We start from the raw sequence: 22,395 nt of genomic DNA on the forward strand, positions 1-22,395 counted from the left end.
TGCTCTTCTTCCCCCGACAGAAGAGAAGATTTAGCCGTTTTCTCAAATCTTTCCACTTCCAGTAGACTCGGTAAAAACAAGCAACAAATCAAGTCTTCAATTTACTTTGAGTAAGGTAAAACTCAATTTCACATGATTAGAAACAAAATTAAGATAAATACTCAACATGTAAATTATTCAAGGAAAAAACAATTCAGTGAACTTTCATTCACGAATATTGCACAAAACCCATCATCTCCTGTACCTATTTTGCAATGTTACAAAATGGCGCTAGATATATGATAAATCAAATATGTTTACATTAACATTCCTACTTTTAGTTACAAATGCTAAATATCAATAAATCTTGGATTTGCTACAAAACATTCCACGTAAATTAAAAAAAAAATCAAAAAATCTCAATAGAAACTTTAGTTTCTGCGCATGCTCTACCCGTCCTTCCGGGGTCATCGGTCAATTGTTAAACGAAAGTTGATGAAGGTGAGTATGTGAAATAGATTAAGGATCAATGGAAAAACGGGCAAACATAGCTCCTGTCGTTTCAATATTGGGATTTCTTGGTTTTGTAGGTATATTTTTCTTCGGTGTATAATTTGTTTTTGACATTCAGCCAAAAAACGTTGTCTGCAAAGCAGTTAACAACACTTTGCTTTGTCACGTTGCATCTTACTTATGAAATGCGAGACGAGCGTCCATATTTAGTTGCTATTCCCACCTATCTAGTCTAGGAATCATTGATATCTTGTATCAATTGTAACCAACCAGACACCTACATAAACACTATGCATGCAGATCATGTGGTATACCAACTCTTTCTCTGTCGCTGATGCTTTCATGCAGCTGTATTGCCATCTCATCCAATCAAACACATTCTTACATTGTTCAGTTTGGCAAGTTACACGAGTTGTATACACAGATTGGAACTCAAGAGAATACATAGCCACACGAAAAAAAAAACAATCTCGGGAATGCTTTTCAGTAACTATGGTAATACAGTGAAGAATAAATGATATTCATAGGCAACTACATAACCACGCGATGAAATCGGAACGAAATTACACTATACCTGCTGCTTAAATTCTTCAAATCTGCACTTCATTTTTTTTTCAGCGAAATTGCCAAAAAATCATTTGTCTTCACATTTAAATCAACAAACACAGAATAGATTTTTTTTCAAAGGTTACACGACAGAATGACCATTAATCCTAGAAGTCTGTTACGGCAGTCATTTGATAATTGTAGGTGTCAGTAGTTCTGTATCCCTGTTGCTGCCCCTGGGCGCCATAAATCGGTGTGGTTACGGACGAACTTTCTCGAACTGTTTTAGTATTACTACCAGGTCCCGAAGACCAAGCTTTGATTTTTCTATTATAATTTTCCTGCTCTTTGACTGGTTTTTGAGGGGGTGGGGGTGGGGGAGGTTCCTGTCGGAATAATTGTGGAGGCTGTCGTTGCTGCGCTAGCCATTGTTGCTCTTCTTGCTGTTGTTGCACCCATTGTTGTTGCATTCGTCTAGTAGATCCTAAAAATTTAGAAAAAAAATTCAAGTTCAGTTTAAAACAGGTCCAAAAAAGTCAAATAGTACTTCAATTTAACGCAAAGGCATGCATGTGCCTTGTGTTTCAGCCTCTCATTAATTAACTGTACATTTATAATTTCTTAAATATATGTTGTCGAGGAAAAAGTACAATAAATTTTCCCCACTAAGTACTGTGATGCATGCTGCTGCGATTATGCTGATAGTTACAGAATATTACATAACTGCATCAAAACGCATTATAGATAAGATCAAGAAGATATTTCTTTGCATTCTATTGAGCAGTCGTCTACCAGAAGCAATGCTATCCTCCACTATTTGTCTTGCAGCCAGCAACTATACCTCTTACCTATCGGCATAACACTCTATCAGAAATCTTATATTTGTTACATCAATACAAACACATAATGTCTATAGTCATACAGTGCATTGCTTCTACACGCTTGAGTTCTCGCCTTTAAGTCGATATGGGTTAGAATTAGAGGGAGTACAAGGAGAAATTGGAGGGAACAATTTTACTTGAAAGATAATGTAGGATTGCAATTTGTCTCGATATCAAATCTATAAATCTATCGGTTAGAATCTGTATGGTAATGGATCAGTCATACTTACACGCGACGGGAACCTGTGTTTCAAAAAATATATATGCATGGGTATTTTCAATTAATTTTGTATGAAATCATCTCGACTTTATCTTTGCAAAGTAGAAATTTATGCAACAGAGGATGGTATCTTTTTTTTGTTTGTATCACTCATAATTATTGATAAGCAAATATTGTCAAAATTTGTTTACTCGCACCTTTCAACTGCTATGCGAAATATTTCAAATTTGCCTTAACTTTGATAAGATATTTATTAGTTTCGAGAACCGATCTAAGCACAAATAAACTACCACACTAGGGGTGCTGAAATTTTGATAAGAGGAATAATAATGACCTCTTGTTTTGTAAACATAAATTCCTTAGTATCCAAGAAAAACAATTCGAATAAAATTCGCTAAAATAAGTAACTTAAAAAAACTCACACAAAGCAGTTTCTTACCGTCTCTCTGATCTCCGGTGTTCCATCCCTTGGCTAGTCTATTATAGTTGGGACCTGTAATCAATTTTGGTTGTTCGTCAGCTCTGAGAGAAATGTGCGTCTGTTTTGTCTGAGTTTGAGTTTGCTGGTAGGGGACAGATACAGGTTGTACCACGGGTTGATACTGTGGTGGCTGAAACTGCGGCACGGACTTTGGTCGAGGTTTAGATCGACTGTCCAAGTGGTCGAAAGCCTTGTCTACGTACCCCAAGGGATTCTCCATGGCTGCCTCCCACGGTGAGACAGCTGGTTTAGGAGATGTGACCGTCAAAATTTCGTTAAGGCGGGGTTGAGGCGCTGGCTTTTGAGCATTGCTTTCGTCGATGACCCATTTCTCGGACCTAGCGGCTCTTTTCTGAAACAATTTAGCTCCCCTGTTTCTAGTAGACTGCAAATCAGCCACCAGACTTTGACACTGAGTTGGTGACACGGATGAGTGATCAACTTTATTCGAGCTCAGTCGAAGTCTCTCAAACTCGTCCTTTGACAAACTCATTTTGTGATCGTCGTTATAATTAACTCGACTAGCAAGATTAGGTATACGAAACTGGAAAAGAGGCTTATTTCCTCCCTCGGATTCACTTAGTTCGCTATCAAGGTCACGCAGATCAGCTACATCCCCCGCCGAAGATGACCCGTGGTACAACACCCCATCGTGGATCCACTTGCTTGACTTGCGTTTGCGCTTTGCAAACATCCTCGCACCGCGAGCGCGTCGATTGGCCGCCGAAGTCAGCGACTTTGCTATTTTTTTGCAAAGGTCCACTTGCTCTTCGACTGTTGGGTAATGCGCAGTAGGGTCATCATAAAAGGCAGAATCGGAGAAGATTTTTTCTGGAAAAAAAATATTAAATACAGTTTTAATTAGCATAGAAATGTCGTAAACTCTAGCTTGCACCCCTTGGCAAATGGAATATCCCGTCCGGTTTATCAAGGTAACACCGTTTGGATGACAAGGATAATTAAGTCAATACGTTACCTCTTGGTTATGTTCCAATATCATATGCTTTGTAAATACCATAATAAACGCACAAATATCACATATATTAAGGAGAGATAAAGAATGCTGTTCAAATCTAATTTTAAATAATTTTTCTTTTCAAAAAATCCCAGGTTGGCATGTAATGAAAGTCGTAGGATTGCTAAACAACAAAGCCAGGATAAAATAGTTCTTTTGTCAGAAGTGCTCATTACGATAACGAATTGGGAATTTTCCATCTGTAAGCGATTTTAGTCTTCAGGGGTAATTAGTGAGATCCCGATAGACATCAGTATACATTGTGCCTACATGTATATACATCGCATATGCTCGATAAAGGGATGTGACATTTTGATAGAGAAGAAAATATCAGAATAGGATATGGGTTTTCATATTTAAGAACAAGGTATTTTCCAGAGACAATACCGCGCACTTTTTGATTCTAATTTTAGATAATTATATCACAAAAAACAAAATTCACTCAATGAATTTGTTTCAGCTTTAATATAGAAAATAACACAAAAAGCAAATAATTTACAAATTTATAGGAATAATAGAAGCGAATCAGAGAAAAAGAACTGTGTCAGGTACAATTCTATGAAGTCTCCAGATATTTGAGGATTGCATGAACTAACGATCGTAAAACAGTAAGTGACCAAAATCTGATATATTTCGCAGAATTTTGTTTTTATTTTCGCCCATTATATATACGTTAAGGTAGATGATAATTTCCTAGGAAACATATGATTTATTGATAGATACGATAGGTTAAATCTCAGTTTATCCTTCAGATGAAAACAGAGGTTATCCAAATACACAGGATCAATTATGTTTATGAATGGCTTTACTGTTTGGTATTTGGCGAACTATAGTAATACCAATTCATTGCTTAATTTACTAGCATCCAAGGGTTGTTAATCCTCGCTAATGTAATGCACTTTATGAATTACGTATTTATTGACATAATGTATATATAAAAGTAAAGGAATAGATTATAAGAATAATAAGTACAGAGTTATGCATTTGGTTAGTGCGATTAATAATAAATATATATTGTCTGTGACAAGGTTCACGATGAAAAACCAAGAATTAGGAAATTGGTTATTTGATAAGATACATATAATCCCTTTGAAAAGAGACGGATATTTTTATGTAAGAATGTTTCGTTATATACATTTATGTGATAAAGAAACATCAACAGAAGCTTTGTTTGCAAAGGACGGAGGTACAGAAAACAATAGGCCCATGGACCACAACATTCACTTGAGCCACTTTGGGTCCTTCTGTTTTTCATCAGATTTTAAAAAAGATTTTTCCCTCTTTATTGCCATGCAAAATTTTGATCCCATTTTGTGTTGCATGCCACCCTAGCCCAAATAGATCATGACAGGCAAACTTGAATCCACATTATTCTTGAGAAGATTTTAAACTGTTTTCTCCTATTCATTCCATATAAAAATTTGATCCTCTGTGGTCTCCCCACTCTACCCCAAGGATCTGGGATTTGAAAAGAAATGAATCTGAGGATACTTACATATTAATATAATAAATTGAGGCTTTGGCGTGCTCAACACTACCCAACGGGCCATGACTTGAGCAAACCTGAATGTGACTACCTAAGGATGCTTGCATATTGATGAGACTAACCATTGCCATGCTGTTCCTGAGAAGAAGGTATTAGATTTCTCCTATATATTCCAATATAAAACTTCTAAGCCCTATTCAACCCCACCCTACACCAGATTTTTTTCTCTATATATTAACATGTAAAACTTTGAACCCCTATTGTAGCCAAATCCTACCCCAGGGGCCTTAATTTGAAAAAAAAATGATCCTGCAATATCTGAGGATACTTGCATATAAATATGATAAATCATAGCTTTAGCGTTCTTAGGAAGATAAAAAAATTTTCTCATTTATTCTTTAGTAAAACATTGAACTTTTATACGGGTCATGATATGAACAAACTTAAGTCTGTGTCTAGAAGCTTTCAGTTAAGTTTCATATCTTGAGAAGGTTTTTCAGCAACCCCATCACATTTTTGTCTTTTCTTGGTTATCCCTCCTTGAAAGAGGATGTGGCCCTTCATTTAAATAAATCTGAATCCCCTTTACCCGAGGATGCTTTGTGCAAGTTTTGTTGAAAATGGCCCAGTGGTTCTGATTGATTGATTGATTGTATATTGTTTTACGTCCCATTCGAGAATTTTTCACTCATATAGAGACGTCACCATATACCGGTGAAGGGCTTCAAATTTTGACCTTTACTCGGCACTCAGGGCCATTGAGCAGTGAGGGATCTTTATCGTGCCACGGGGCCTCGGTTTTTAAGGTCTCATCCGAAAGACCCGCAACTTTCACTCCAAAGTGCCGAGCGCATGGCGAAGGAACAGTTGCTACCTATTTTTTATCGACTTAGGTCTGTCGCGGCCGAGATTCGAACTCACGACCTCCCGATCACGGAGCGAGCGCTCTACCGACTGAGCTACCGTGAACGGTACCAGTGGTTCTGAAGAAGAGGACGGAAATGCAAGGCGGACAGATAGACGAACAGGGAGCTTATTCACAAATTCCGCAGTCAAACGGCGGACAACAGGTGATGAGAAAAGCTCGTGTGAGGCTCCAGTACAGATGCACTAAAATAAAATTTCCATGAACTTGAACCCCCTCCCCTCCCCCCAAAAAGCACACATCAAACAAAACAAAACAATAAATGAAACAAAAAACAAAGAATTTTAATTGAATATAAACCAAATTTAGTAACTGTATGGATCGAAATAAATGTCTGAACGTCAAACCAAGTCAATATTAAAAAGATTACTTACTTCTTCTTCGGGCGCCCGTTGATCCTGTGTCCGGAGTTCCGGGAATATCGCTCTCCAAACTGTAAGTCCGGGTAAGGTCAAGGTTAGGTAGATGTTGGGGTCGTGGGCCACTCCCTGGAGTCATGAGTGATTCGTCATATCCGCTATCCATGATGTTTTTGTCTTCATGTTCCAGTTCCGGTTCAATTTCAACTGGTGGAGCAAATATGGGAAGATGTTTGTGACCGTGAATATCGTAATATTCATGGTCGACTTCATCTGCGTCTTCATCTCTATGTTGATGACTAATCAATTCCTTAACAGCATCAAACGTCGGTCTTGGTACAGGAAACATCAGTGGTTCATTTTCCACATTTCGGCTCCTAGGAAGCGGTTCGGGTGCAGGAGGTGCTAACGGTACCCCGGTTTCATGAGACTGGTACTCCACTGGTTGCAGCACTGGGTCTGGTTCCATGTACACTGGTTCTGGTTCAAATTTTACCTGTGTTTCTTCTCCAGAAACACGCGGCTGAAACTTTGAAACGCGGAACATTGGTATATTTGCGTTGTTTTCTTGCAGTGGTTGCGGTTCCGGAGCTGGCGCCTGAACCGGAAACACTTTTCCAGCGGGAGGGTTACTCAGTACATCCTTCACATTAGTTACTCGGAAATGAGGAACTGGACTGGACGCCGACTTCGGCTGGAATTCGGTAGGCAATGGTGACAGATTCTCCTTCATGGGTCTTTGTTGGTCTTGGATGTCTATGTACACCTGTTTTGGCATCTGCTGAGTCTGGTAATGGTTCATGGTCACCTGCTGATAGGGTTGCGAACTGACCAATTCCTTTTTGATGTATGTGTTTGACTTGAGTCCCCCTGGCTCTTTTTCTTGGTATTGGTGAGTGACTATTTTTCGAGTTTTGTCACCCTCTGGGATTACGTAGTTAGAGGAAGCAGACGATACGATGTTTTTGTCGGAAATTTGTGGTAGATTCAATGGCCGCTGTGGTTCTCTAACAGTCTTCTTTCCGTGTCTGAAAAAAGCATTTGGATTAATTTAAATGCAAGTTCGTTGCATTAAGGATACTATCATTTAATTTTTAATGCCACTGGTGTACTTCAAATAAAAATATTAAAAATTAATCCGCTTTTAAATGATTTCTTTTCAATGTTTTCAAAAATATCACACCTTTAAACATAAGGTAAAGAACTTATGACTACAATCCATAGACAGGATCCCCTTAATTTCATATCATTTAAACCCAACAAATAACTTTGCATACAAGTATGAACAAAAATTAGTATCCCAAGAATCTTTATCATACTGGAGCCGAAAATAAAGGAAGTAACATTGACGATTTTTTTACCTTTGACTTTAGTTTTCATATTTTGGAAAATAAATTTTATAAATCATTAATTGAAAATTTCCAATGTTTTACGTGATGAAAATACTTCAGTACAAGTACAGTTGTGCGCTTATGGTAACTAGCCAAGAGTAGGCATTTCTTCTGAAGATCTCGATAATAGGATGAAACTTTGATCAGAAATGTTCGCTTGAGTAATGGGTTTATTTGAGCTTAATACATGAAATATAACTCTACCTTTGGAGGTCGATGGAGAGTTTGTCTCCAGCGTTGTCCACCAGATGCATGACAGCTTCGTGGGTCTTCCCTTTAACGGGGATACCGTTCACACGTAGCAGAACATCTCCCTCCAGCAGCCCCCCTTCGTGGGATTTACTCTTTTTCCGAATCTGAAATTGAAGTGACAAATCTTCACATTCTCTGAAAAAATAAATTCGCAGATCACTGTACAATGCAAGTATAGAAGAGAATGTCGCAGGTTTGAGTTTTCGGTTTCCAGGTAGGATAGGCGGCAATAAAAATGTAGACGGATCTGGTCATATCAGAAACCTATTTTACTGGATGTACGCAACTTGTACATATAGATAGATCCATTAACAGTTTGTATTCTTGAGTTCAGAGTGATAAATTATTTAACACTTCATAAGATTGCATTTTATTGTGCAGTTGCGATGAGAGATTGTTCTTTGGTTTAAAGGTTATATACACAATCATCAGTAATGCTTTTAAAGGACGTTTTCTGTTCTTTTTTAAAAATATAATTAAGTATAAATGACACAAACAAAATATTTGATGCATGGGTTGGTATATATTTTTTGACTGAATTTGAATAGAAATGACATAAAAAGTAAATTTCTAGAATATAAAGAAATCCCAAAGTTTTGTTGTTGTTGTTTTGTTTTGTTTTTTTTTTTTTTTTGGTGTTCAAATATGCGACATTATGCCATTTTCTGTATAAGTAAGCGAATTTTTGCACATATGACATTTTTATGAAATCTTACAAAATGTCTACATTTACTCTGGATAACATTATCTAAATTATTTATACGAGCATAAATCTACTAGACATTGCTTATTTCTGGGGGAAAAAGTTTTTTAATTTGTTTGTGTTATTTATCCTTAAAGCGAATCGTGTTGAAGGACAGTAATTGCATGTAGCAACTCTTTTTATTTGAACAATGCATTCAGCTGACTTAGTGTTATTCTAATCTTGAATTTTTTTGGCGTCAATTTCGAATGATTTCAATAATACTTTTCTAGGGACTTGTTTGTTTGAAGGCACACTATCATGTTGTAAATTTTGAATTTACTGGGTGAGGTAAATGCAAAATTTACCACATGATAATACGATGTAAACATTTTCTGACCCACTGAAAATATGTACGAAGGGTTATCAAGTGAGATTGGCCAATTAGAAGTGACTTAGAGGTCTTGCAATAATGTTAACCATTTCAATTATTCAAAGGCTACATTTTCATATGAAAAATATGAGTTTATGTGATTGCTGTGTTCCCTTAGGTCCCTAAGATAATTTTTTTTCTAGTAAATAATTAATACATGTATACATGTAATTTTTTCTGTGATGTGATTTGTTAAAACATTTTTCTTTTCGATCAGAACGATCGATAATCATGTTCCAGTCAAAATCTTTACGAAATCTAAATTCTTGAAGTCAAGAAAGCTCTTAGCAGATTTGATAAGAATATGTAAACAGGTAAACAATATTGAACATCGACTCTCATCCGGCGCCCACACCTGGAAGGTATCCAAAAGCGACTCCAGAACTTACAGGCATCCATATCGTATGTAGATCCGAATTTTTCACGCAAACGTGTGAATCTAAATTAATGGGGTTTAGTATTATTGACTATTAGGATCTCTGTATTGCAGCTGTAACAATTCTAGTGCCCCTATGACGTCATACATCATGGGAAGAGCGATTAACCTTTAAATCAGAAAGAATGTACGTCCACATACACCTATTTATAAGACGTACACATCTTCTGCTTTATCGTCAACAATCATTGAATATTTTGGTTCTGAAACCCATAACATGCTAACAATGATATTTGCACCTATTAAATGAAATATGTGGAGATAACGAACAGTATTCGAGCTCAAAAGTCCATAAAACATTACAAAATAGGAGCAGAGCAAACACGGACCTCTAAGACATCAGAGGTGGGATCAGGTGCCATTGAGGAGTGAGGATCCCCTACCGACCGGTCACATCCGCCGTGTGCTCCTTGTCATGATCGGGAAATAACGGAAAAATCGGTCGACAAATCAGTGTTTAAGTAATGGCCTAACAATTAGTATGAAAAAAGTCGGTCAGCATTTGACCTAATGATAGATTGTATTTGCTGACATGGTCATTTTATCGACCATAGAACTTACGAAATGATGACTTTAAACGAGACTGCTGATATTCTTGTTTCATCAACTTGTTTGTCAATAACTTACCTCGTTTTAGAAATTGTTCAAACGTAGAGCATGCTCTTGCGTATCGAATCAACTGAGAGATATAAACTCCGTATGCAGGTGATAAGGTATATTGCTGCATAGGTAAGGGAAGTTGACGATTGAAAAGTTAAAGTCATCACATTTATCATAAAGCTTTGTTGTTGGATTACCATTAACGTCTTTTTGTAATAAAATATCCAAATATGAAACAGATGTGTCAGACTATGTGGTATCTTTTATCTCAAGCTCACCGGGATATATCGTGTCGACATAAGAATGGGAATAACCATTGTTAAATGTACAATTATTCGTATTCATTCATTTTTATGCCTTTTGCAAAGAGTCAACTAGATGATTTATAAATACCCAAAATCACTATGTAGTATTTCATGATTAATTCATCATTTGCTCTGAATGAGAAGGTTGTGCTTGTCGGTTTCGAACCACGATGGCATGTAGTTATATTCAGCGACCTTCACGCTTGTTAATGTAACCTTGACAGGAAGTTAGCTAACCCACTGATTGGCTCATTACGGTGTTTGTTGCATAAAATTGCCAAAAGGTAGATGACTTTCCAACATGCTGTTTGTTTCTAGTACATCACATCGGTCAATGCTGCTGGAATATAAAAACGATTCCGTCATTGAGCGTGTCTTCTTTTGTTGTTACCTAACAGTGCACGTGATTACTCTAACACATGTCTCATGCAGAGATGCAAACGGATTCGCATCTTGAATTTGCACGCACACATGTCATTTCATTTAGTATTGTGTAATAATTGCTAATTATCAATATGACAATAGAAAATATTTCATGAACAGGAACATCAACCGCTTTCTAAAGTCAGTCGACTGAAAATTCTTTGAAGAAAGCCAGATAAAAACTTGAGGAGATTGTTCTAAATTGGTCGAATTAGTTAAGAAGCTAATATGTTCGAACTGTAGCGATAAATTTTATGTATTGTGGATCTGGATTTATCGCAAATTTTGTTTATGGAAATGGAATTTGTCTGATATGCCAACATTTTACCAGAACCTCCTACAATTGGGAGGGAGTTTTGTTTCTAATGGAGGCAGCTAACGTGTTTTTGTCATGCATATTACTCCACCTTCCTTATCACAAACATGCTGAAAATCACGACATGTCAATTCTTAATCATTCATTCTTCTTTGTGCAACCCTTACAACTGCACAACTTACAACTGTTTTGATGATAGATTATCAAAATTGGCAGCCCCCTTTTCTGGTTTTTCAAGAAGTAAACAACTTTGATGTTAAACAAACTCGCATTTTCGTGATTTTGCAAACAGAAAACAGCACACTCTAGCTGTTGCTTAGTAAGATGTTTTTTGAGCCTTGCTGCCACGATTGTGTTATACAGGTTTAAAAACTAAAGCAAAGAATGTTTCAAGCTATCGGAAGTTAGCAAAATCTGTCAGATACATTGTCTAAACAAAAGGCGCAATAATTGCCAATAAAAATGACGATTACCAGCTTTTTACTATTCGAGAACAAACGTCTGCGCATAGTGAATACATGGTTGAAAAGTTCAGGTACTTTGTTTCATCTCGGTCAATAAGTCATACAAAATAACAAAACAAGAAAAAAAAAATAACGATAAACCTTGCCTAAGTCTTTTCTTTCGTTTAAGAAGTTCAGGAAAAATTCTTTTAGTTTTGTAATGGTAAACTTTTATTATATTGCTACTTAATGTTCTTTGCAGTGGGTTTAATCAACATATAATTTCGTAAATTGACTGTGATACATCTCCTTTGAGGTTGCTGTCATTGTTAACAGCGAGTGGTAGACATGAACATGACCTTGTAAGTTGTACTCACACGGATGAATACTTATACTGTTATTTTGAGCAGAATGATCTCGTAGATAATCTTCAAAGAAGATGCTCGTGAAAATAGTAAAAACAATGCGAAACTAGCATATTAACAACCTGTTGAAAAACTACTTTGTATATGCATGCTATTACCTTGGCAACTTCAATTGGGAAGTCTTCTCCTCCAAACAGACGAAACCCCCAAGGTGCCCCTCCCGTGAGGGTGACATTCAAAATATCTCCACTGCCCATGATTGGCAACGTGATCAAAAATTGTCAAAAACAGTTCCAAAATCACTGCCTCATCATCAGTTCAATGTAGGGATCTGAAAAATACATAGTGATCAACATAAAGAGACAAATCCATCCGCTAGACAGCTTTTGGCTTATATACAGGGTTTACAGACGTCTAGAGAAAATCTAGGAGGCGAATTGAATCAAATTTTATCTTTTCTCACTCCCGATATTTCCAAGATATAGGAATCATTTCCAGCAACCCCTGGAACTGTAATGAAGAGTTATCAACACTGTGTGAAGCTTGCTTTCGTGCACCTAGAGTAGATTTTTTGTAGTTTTTTTTTTATATTTGTTTACATCATGGAGATGGAAAGATACTAACAAAATCTCGGAGTAAATCGATCTTTAAGTTGATAAATTTTAACACTTATCTTGTTTACCGAAAGAAAAAAAACAAATCATGAAAAGAGTTGTATACTTTTACGTAACTGTTCATTTCCCCTTTTTTAAGTGTATAAACAGAGATTATGAAACTGAGAAACCATTATGTACGTAGAAAACTGTGATGTACATCGCATTTGTAGTTTTACCGGGGAGTCGTGTTGGTGGAGGGGGTCTTTTTCTTCAAGGTTTTAAGTGAGGGAACATTAACTCAATATAATTCGATATAATATATGTTAATCATATACGGTACCAATTATGATGCACCAGATGCGCATTTCTACAAATTATGTCTCTTCAATATATTTCATGTATCCATAATTCTTTTCTCTATTTCTTCGGAAGGTTTGATAAACAAGAATGATAATTTATTAGTGTAATTAAAAAAGCCTTATAAATATATACTTATTTAGCATATAAGAAATTCAGTAAATAAAAAATGCTTGCAAACCATTTTCCCCCAAAATTAAACTATTACTTGATAAACTGTCTTCGATCTCAATTTATAGTGTATCAAGCAGTCAAACAACCAGGAGCAAAGAACGATAAAACAATGGAGAAGCAATGCTCGTAGGATGGTTAAGAATTGGGTGAAAATGGATCGACCTTGGATTCCAATAGAGACATATGGCATATCTTTAGGTTTATTTCTGTTAGATTGGCATACGGGTTCTTTTATGTGATAACCCAGGGCTATGGAACTATAAAATCTTTAGAATCATAATTGTGACCGAATGCATCAAGAGAGTTCCCCCATTGATAATAATATTAGCCGAATTTCTTGTCATACAAATACTAGAACGAATTATTTTGCACTTATTCACAATTCATACGTGCTGTATATAATTTTGCATTATATTCAGCAATTTAATGCAAGTTCTTAGTGTCATGCAAAATCATAAGGCGCAATTTTGTACTGAATTTTCTACAATTTCAGAATTTCCAAATCAAGTGGAAATTCTGATAAAGTTCTTGTGACTTTTAGCGAATTGATGAAAATTCTCCCCTTGGACTTTATAATAAACATAACAAGAGGTCCAAGGGCCTTAACGGTCACCTGAGTATAAAACAACAATCCATAGAGGATCCAAGAAATATAAATTGAAAGCTTTAAAAAAAAAAGGTTATACAATATAAATTAATTTTTATCCAATTAAATGACATGTTACAACCAAAATTAAATTATATGTTATTTTAATGACTTATCATTGTTTTGTTGTTTTTGAGAAGATTTTTAAATGATCTTTCCTATAAATTCCTAACTAAAACACTTTGATCATCTATTGTGCCCCCTCCCTACCCCATGGGGTCAAGATATGAACAAATTTGAATTAACATTACCCAGAGATGCTTGCATATAAATAAGGCAAATCATGGCTTTGCTATTCTTGAGAAGAAGATTGTTAAAGATTTTCCATATGTATTCATGTGTAAATCTTTGATCATCCATTGTGGCCCAACTCCAGAGTCATGATTTCAACAAACTTGAATCTATACTATCTGAGGATGCTTCCATGTAAATATAACCAATCATAGTTTTGCTGTTTTTGAGAAAATAATTTTTTCAAGATTTTCCATATGTATTCCAATGTAAAACTTTCATTGTCCATTGTGGCCCTACCCTACCCCCGGGGATCATGATTTTAAAAAAATTAACTTGAATCTACACTACCAGAAGATGTTTCCACATAACTTTCAACTTTCTTGGCCTAGTAGTTCTGGATAAGAAGATTTTTCCAATGTATTTCCATGTAAAATTTTGATCATTCATTGTGGCCCCGCCCTATCCCAGGGGGTCATGATTTGAACAAACTTGAATCTACACTACCTGAGGATGTTTGCACATAAGTTTCATCTTTCTTGGCCCAATGGTTCTGGAGAAGAAGACTTTTAAAGATTTCTCCTATGTATTCATATGTAAAACTTAGATCGTCTATTGTGACCCCACCCTACCCCCGGGGGTCATGATTTGAACAAACTTAAATCTACATTATCTGAGGATTTTTCCATATCAGTTTAATCTTTCTTGGCCCTGTGGTTCTTGAGAAGAAGATTTTTAAAAGATGCCATTAATTTTTCACTAATTCTTAATTATCTCCCCTTGGAAAAAGGCTTGGCCCTTCATTTGAACAAACTTGAATCACCGTTACCCAAGGATACTTTGTGGCAAGTTTGGTTGAAATTGGCCAAGTGGTTCTTGAAAAGAAGTCAAAAATGTGAAAAGTTTACGCACGAAGCACACCCGCACGACGACGGACGAAAACAGATAGCAATAGGTCACCTGAGTGACTCAGGTGACCTAAAAATACATATACTATACCAAGACAATAATTTTCATTTTTTATTATAAGGTCAGTATATAGCTTAAAGGGCATATTGCGTTTCTGAATATTTCAAAAATTAGGATTGCTGCAATGCATAATTGAAAATTTAGAAATCTGGTCGGTTATCATCCGACAGTTATTTTCTTTCAATTCTGATAGAATATTAAATATTACTACTGAAAATGCAAAATGAAACATTTCACTCGTAATTCAATACCCAGTTCTATGAAAGCAATCGAAATATCTGAAGCTCTGGTTTTTGGACATTAACAGATAAAAACAACAACAATATATCAGGATATGAGAACTCAACAGCAAGGTTTGGTACACGGATATGAGGCTTAAAAAGTTCGCGACTGTATCCAGGAATTCAGTGACTATGCATATGGAGCTGTGTCATGCCATAATTATATATTCCACTAAAGCTAAAAGTATTTTGCAGTCACTGTGTGAATTTTTATGCTGATGATTACAAGCATTTTAATTTCGCAGATTAAGGTATAATGTGAATAGTATCTTTTGTATAGTAGTGATTATTAATTAATTCTTTAAAATTATCCTTTTCAAAATACTCTTCCACTTCCCCATGGTGAGCGGGGGGGGGGGGGGGGCAACAGGTGTTCAGTACAACATTGCTAACCAAAGAAGTATTGTGAGAGGTAAAGTTAGAGTTTCCGAAATGCTACACATTGATTCGGAAATTAACCAATAAAATTTTCGGTAATGACGTGTTAATATTTTCCGTATTGCCATGAAAAATTTTCGGTAAAACAATATCGATTTTCGGTAACGCAAGACTATGATGAGGATACTCACTTTTCCAAAAATTCCTCTGAAACATTTCTGATTTAAAAAAGAAAATGTTGTGCAATGTACAATCTTAGTATTTACACCAGAAGTCTCTGATGAGACTGCAGCTCCACTGGTTTTAATTTAATAAACAAAAGTAGAGAAAGGTAGCTCTTAAAGTTGAACTCATGGCAACAGCAATAAATAAAATAATGATCCTATGTTAAGTCTCTTGCTGAATCAGGATTAATTGCAATAGAACAAAAACTGTAGCAGGAGAGTTTTACAAAAAATTCTATTTTTAGCAACCAGGGCAACGTCGCTCATCGAAATCAAAAACTGATATATAGGAATATGTATTCTTTGTATAGTCTACTTGCTCCCCCAGTTATATTAAAACCGGCCAAAAACTCTAGGAGGGGCAGTGTTTTGAAAGAATTTCACAGAAATTTATAGTTTTAGTAACCATGGCAACATCGTTCATCGAAATTAAAAACCGATAAATAGAAATATGCACCTTATAGTAGTCTACTTGTGTACAGTTATTTTTTGAAATAGGACTAAAACTGAAGGAAGAGTAGCGTTTTAAAAGAATTTTTATTTTTTAGTAACCATGGCAACACCGTTCACTGAAATCAAAAACCGATAAAAAGAATGATGTATCTTAGTGTAGTCTACCTGTGTACCAAGTTATATTAAAATCGGACTAAAACTGTAGGAAGAGTAGCATTTTGAAAGAATTCACAAAAATTTCTATTTTTAGTAACCATGGCAACATCGTTCGTCGAAATCAAAAATGCACAGAATTATAGATCTTATTGTAGTCTACTTATGTATCAAGTTATATTGAATTTGTACCAAAACTGTAGGAGGAGTAGATTTTTAAAAAAAATGTTTACAGACAGACAGACAGACGGAAGGACGACGGACACATTACTATACATTACTCACATAAGCTCTTCTAATCTCTGACCAGTAGAGCTATGAATAAAAAAGACGCGTATGATTGCTTTGCAGCAGTGAATATTTTTTTTGTTTTTTATTATTTTTCTTTTTTACAAATAATTTCAAACTGGTACTCACATTCAACCCCCCATAATGAAATTTTCAGAATACAGTAATGAACATGCAATCAACAACAGTTACACACGACAACTTAAGATTAGGATCTGATAAATTTTACTAGAAAGTTGAGGAATACATGCATTTGTGCCCGATGTACAGTGAAAACTGCACTATGCAGCCCTAGACATGTTACAAGTTTTTACCCTTGCAATATCTTTCTGCTAAGAACTACAGATGTACACACACAGAATTTCATAACATTTAAAAAAAAAAAAAAAACAAAAGGTCTATGGGCCTTGACAGTCACCTGAGTATCATGAATTTCTCATTTTCTAATGCTATGGTCTGATGTTTATGAGTAAACGTGTACTTTCGATATTTGATTGCCTCAACACGAGCCAGGGTTTTTCGAAAAGGGCTAAGTGTTAATCCATGCAAACAGCTGAAAGATGTCCATGAGTAAAGAAGAAAACTTGCAAAGATGATATATTAATTTTCCAAAGTATGGCCACCAAGTCCCACCCTGGAGCCTTAACCATGGGGCCAGGTCATGGATTTCATAATTTTGGTAGAGGACTAAGTGTATTATAATCATGGAAATAAATTGCCTGCTTATTGTCCGTGAGTAGAAAGCCGTAAGGTATTTTCAATATATGACTAACTAACCCAAGGGCCCGCCTCTTGGACACAGGGACCATTCATTGAAGCAAACAGTTTGTCTGATAGAAGGGTACTACCAGGTATGTCTTTTAAATAGACGACCAACTTTGCATTCCTTTGGTAAAGGGATATATTATATGCAATCATTGTAATCATATCGTCACTTCTTTGTCTACTAGATGTTCTTATGAGCTATCCTTAAAAAAAGAAGATTTTCAAAGACGTATAATAATTTTCAGTACACGACCAACTTAGTTCCACCCTGGGGCAATGAATTTTGGCTAAGCGGTTTTTATAATCATGTAAACAGTTTGCATGTTAAACGTCCAAGATAAGAGATTTTCAAAGAATCTAAGATGTAAGGTATTTTCAATTTTAGACCAGCTAAGACCCTCCTTTGGGCCTGAACCGAATAAATATCACAATTTTGGTTAAAGGATGAGTGCTCATTAAATCATGAAAATAGTTTTCCTGCTACTGTCAGTATATCTTTTTGAGTAAAGAAAATTTTATAAAATATAATACATTTTCAATATGTGACTAACTTAGCCCCTCCCTGGGGCCTCTACCCACGGGACATGAATTTCACATATTGATGTAGGACTCAATGCATACTTTAATCATGCAAGGTACAGTTTCACTGCTTAATACTGTATATACAAGAATGAAGAAGGAGATCTTTGAAGATTGTATCAATTTTGATGATTTTGACAACCCTCAGGCCCCAGGGAAGCAGAGGCCATGAAAATGAAATTTTTTGTTCTCCCATTATCAGTTGATGCTATAAACAAAAAAAAAATGGTTGAGACTGGTTCGGCCATTTCACAGAAGCAGCTGAAAATGTTCAAGATTGAAGTCAAACGACGCACGACAGCATGCAGAAAAGTCACCCGAGTGTTTATTGTATTTGTTTAGATAATATAAAGAGATAAAGAAAAAATATTTTTTTTAAAAAAATGATACTTTAGGAAATGCAGTATGGACATGTTTGTGTTTGTCTTGTGAATACACTATGGATCTATTGACAGTTGATGTTCAAAATAGAAATGTAAATGGCACTATGCTATTGTACTATTTTCAGCTTTTCTGTGTTGCAATATTCATGAAAAATGCCACTGGAACATTAAAACAATTTAAAATGCTGCAAACATGTTTTCTATCAAGTGATGTAAAACAATTAAGTCAACGACCTGCGAAATATTCATTTCAGTCTTAGCATGGGGAGAAGTAATTAGTAAGTGGAGAAATAACACATATAATTAAATCCCTCTGTGGTACAAAATTCATATGAAATTAACCTCATAGGTATATATACTTTCTTGTCACGTGGTATCAGCAGAACAGGTGCAAAATCACGAAAACTCAAAAGTGCAAAACATTCTGATGTAATTCAGTATATATATATCGTAGGCGTTCTAAATGTTTTTAAATGTTATGTTGGCATTTGCATTGGTTAATCGCCAATTATCATAACACAAGAATGTTTGTAAAATTGCAAAATATATGGAAAAAAAATTCGCTAAAGCATTTGCTGATACTGCAAATATATGACTTAAGATACCTGGAAATAGGGGGAATATCTTACCGAGAATATATATACATGTTATATCCGATAGCAAAACAAAAATGTAGTGCATTTAGACTCAAGAAAAAAAACTTCAACAAGTGTAAATACTGCTCCTTTGCATATATTATAAAAAGCCGCTTACTAAAATCCGTCGTATTAATAAAACAAAGAAAATACGCTTATGTGGTCAACCAATCTTGTATATAAAAAAAAAAGTCTGGTGTTTGTATTTTCCTCAGCTAATGAATGTGTTTTGTATCAAAATTAAAGGATGCTGCATTTGTCAACAAGATATTAAAAAAAAAATATGAATGTAATATATAAATGTACTTTAAAGATAAAATATAGACAGTGGTTTGGCGGAGGCAAGAATTATTTGGGGTAGGGGAAGGAAAAAGGGCAGGAAAAATAAAATAAATAGATAAATGATATAAAAATACGTTTTACCTTGAGATCACGTCTAAAATTTTAAAGAAGTCCATGCCTCAACATGCAATACTGAAACAGCATGATTCTACCATGTTAAGACATCGAGGGATCGTTTTTATTAATTTTCTTTAAGATATGACACTGACAATGTGCAATTTTTCACGGATTTTTTCCCCTTCAGTTTTGATTGTCAGTTAACATTATATTAATACATATCTACTGGAGGCAGTTGGTCTCCTTCAATGTCAGCTATCCCTATAGTCTCAAAGTGTGAACTTATCATGAACTCAGAAAATCATAAATGAAACACATTTTCATTAACTTTTTCTCCAGTTCTAGAAAATTTATAAAGAAAATCAAAGAAAGACAAACTAAGAATCAATCTTTTATTATTTTTGATAGTGTTTTCATCTGTACATCTTATTCTAAAATGATGTTCTGTAATCCTTCAAAACCATTGAATGTCAGAGAGGAAAATAATAAATGCCAATTTTTGTAACAAAAACCAACACCATTTTATGTAATATGCAAACATTTTAAATTCTCTAGAATTTTTAGGGCAATAAACCAAATCTGAATTGGAGGGGGGGGGGGGGTAGTCAAGTTTCATCTGCACAGAGAGTAAAATGGCGAAATTATATAATAATACACGGTAAACAGTACAAATCCCTTTGGTTTGGAACACAGAAGCAAAATATGTTTCGGATTAGAAGTGAGAGCACGGTATTAATTATCGCACGCGCACACGGCACGATACCACTTCTATCATAGATCAAGCGATAAATGACGGGGATATATGGGAAATATAAAGCCTAACCACTTGTACTTAGACATACAGATAACATTTTCAGACAATATTGCACAATGGATGATGAAGTTTGCGGTGCGGATCCAGCTACTTTCTCATGACAGTGTCTTCAAAAATCTTAGTAGAACTTCTTAATTGTAAAAATTGGATGCAAATATGTTGAAAAAAAAACAATTTCCTATTTTTTCTTTAAAATGATGAATTAGAAACTAGCTTACAGTTTCGAGAAATTATGGCACCATACTTCCTCAGCAAGAACATATTAAGAAAAAATTCGAAAAGTGCATAAGTAACCAAGCATAAATAATTTCATACAATAAAAAATCTCACACTCTAAAAAAGTGTAAAGTTACTAAGTAACAATCCATCATTCTAAAGACGTATCGTTGAGATATTTCGATCTGACATATGCTTACTGTGTATAGGGCTGATGCACTCCACATGTGCAAGTAATTGTCATCATGTATCTACTCGGAACATGCCAAATAAAAAAAAATGTCGAGGTCAGCACATCAAGATAACCTCATTATAAACCATCTTAGAATGCATGAATTAAAATAAGATTTTTTTGAAGAATTCATTCTTACATCTATATTGTCCACTGGAGCGATATGCACCGGTTTTCTTTGAAAGAAAAGGATGCTGTTGCCAATGGTGATTTGACATCTGCGTTGTCGTCTGCCAAATTGAAAGCTAGAGACGGGTTGAGACATAGAGAGATGAATGTTTGAAAACTCACTTACCACTCTGGGTAAATGTTGAAAAACCCACGTCGCATTACACTTTTGCGGCGACCTTTAGATCCAAAACGTCACTCGGGTAAACATGGTAAAGGGATGTACATGTATTCACTTTCTTTGCACACGCGCGTATGAGTTTCTTAGAGCAAGTAGTTCGCCAGGCGGATCAGATGCAGTTCGCTTTTTATTTACATATTCCAGAGATCGACTGGCATGGTGCGATAGGGAGCATATTATGTGTTCATACATGTGTTCTGGGGTGTTAATCAGAGGTACAAATTATTCCATATCAAAGAAAATCATATCTAGCGTTGTTGTGTACTTATTGTGGCGTGAAAAACAACTTTTGAAAAAGCTAACTTTTGATAAAAGGTGAAGAAGAATCATACTTTGCTCTAAATTCATGATTTTATTAAATTTTTAAAAGAAAAAAAATCCCCAAACACAAACCCAAGGGTCAAAATCCTTATCCGAGTGTCATTTCTTTCTCTCAGCAAAATGAACGTTTGTTACTCCTCCCGTTGAAAAAAAAAGATTTGATGAGACCCAGGCCATTGAATTTTGACTCTGAAATTTTGAAATAGAAGGGGTGCAGTTTTAGGATAGCATATACAGTGTATTATTACCGTGTTGTTTTATGTCAATTGTACGGTGGCATTGAAAACGGTGATATTTGCATTTTTTCTATACACTGTAAATATATACATACATTAAAAAGTACTTTTTGTTTTGTTTTTTTAGATCTTGTGTGTTTTTAATTTATTTGTTTGATTGAAAACCCAATGAACGTCATCTTGACCTTTTAAATGCATCAAAATACAATCTTTAATTTCAAGTTATATATTACTAGAGCTACTGTCAAAAAAGTGAGAATTATGCCCCCCCCCCCTTTTTCCTTGCCGAATTTCAAAACAGGTAGCATAGTATGGATTATCATGTAGACAACCCAAATTTATGCACTGTCATTATGGTTCATTGATACTCTGATGAGAGAGATAACTCCAATCTACACAAATGACTATTATTCCTTTCTAAAAGTGTCGAGATTACAGGCCATTTATGCAAAAATTTTGCCCCACAAGATATGTTGAAATTGTGTGCATTTCATTTATAAATAAAATTTCTTTTAGATAATCGTATAGGCGTTAAGGAAATTTTTTTTATATAAATGAGCAGAAGGTTGATGAACCTTAATTACACATTTGAAGATTTTTTTCTTCAATGCAGCAGTGCAAGGTTGCTACGCCTTTTCGTCAGTAGAAATACACAGAAAATCCTG

At 35.3% G+C, this 22,395-nt stretch overlaps 2 protein-coding genes across 3 annotated transcripts in view; both read right to left on the minus strand.

Moving 5' to 3' along the window:
• Positions 1-22,395, minus strand: part of LOC133190369 (RNA binding protein fox-1 homolog 2-like) — a 443,535-nt gene that overhangs the window by 157,977 nt on the left and 263,163 nt on the right. The gene's annotated exons all lie outside the window — the stretch shown is intronic.
• Positions 89-21,274, minus strand: LOC133190365 (uncharacterized). Of its 2 annotated transcripts, XM_061325950.1 has the most exons (7): positions 21,120-21,274; positions 12,210-12,382; positions 8,001-8,152; positions 6,421-7,433; positions 2,579-3,451; positions 2,150-2,162; positions 1,375-1,522 (listed from the first exon to the last, which is right to left on the minus strand). In XM_061325950.1, the coding sequence occupies exons 2-7, from the start codon at positions 12,306-12,308 to the stop codon at positions 1,513-1,515; spliced, it is 2,160 nt and encodes a 719-aa protein (XP_061181934.1). In that variant the 5' UTR covers positions 12,309-12,382; positions 21,120-21,274; the 3' UTR covers positions 1,375-1,512. The 2 variants fall into 2 exon arrangements, with proteins under 2 accessions (XP_061181933.1, XP_061181934.1); XM_061325949.1 differs by lacking the exon at positions 2,150-2,162 and having other exon boundaries at positions 89-1,522; positions 21,120-21,273.

The sequence above is a fragment of the Saccostrea echinata genome, unplaced genomic scaffold, assembly GCF_033153115.1.
Source record: "Saccostrea echinata isolate AGI-Se365-2 ecotype Australia unplaced genomic scaffold, CSIRO_AGI_Sech_v1 ptg000022l, whole genome shotgun sequence".
Classification (NCBI taxonomy): domain Eukaryota; kingdom Metazoa; phylum Mollusca; class Bivalvia; order Ostreida; family Ostreidae; genus Saccostrea; species Saccostrea echinata.

Coding starts and splice junctions, on each gene's coding strand:
- LOC133190365 (XM_061325949.1), bottom strand. CDS start 12,308: ATGGGCAGTGGAGATATTTTGAATGTCACCCTCACGGGAGGGGCACCT. Junction 7,434..8,000: donor CTCTCCATCGACCTCCAAAG/GTAGAGTTATAT, acceptor TGCTTTTTTCAG/ACACGGAAAGAAGACTGTTA. Junction 1,523..2,578: donor CACCGGAGATCAGAGAGACG/GTAAGAAACTGC, acceptor CTAAATTTTTAG/GATCTACTAGACGAATGCAA.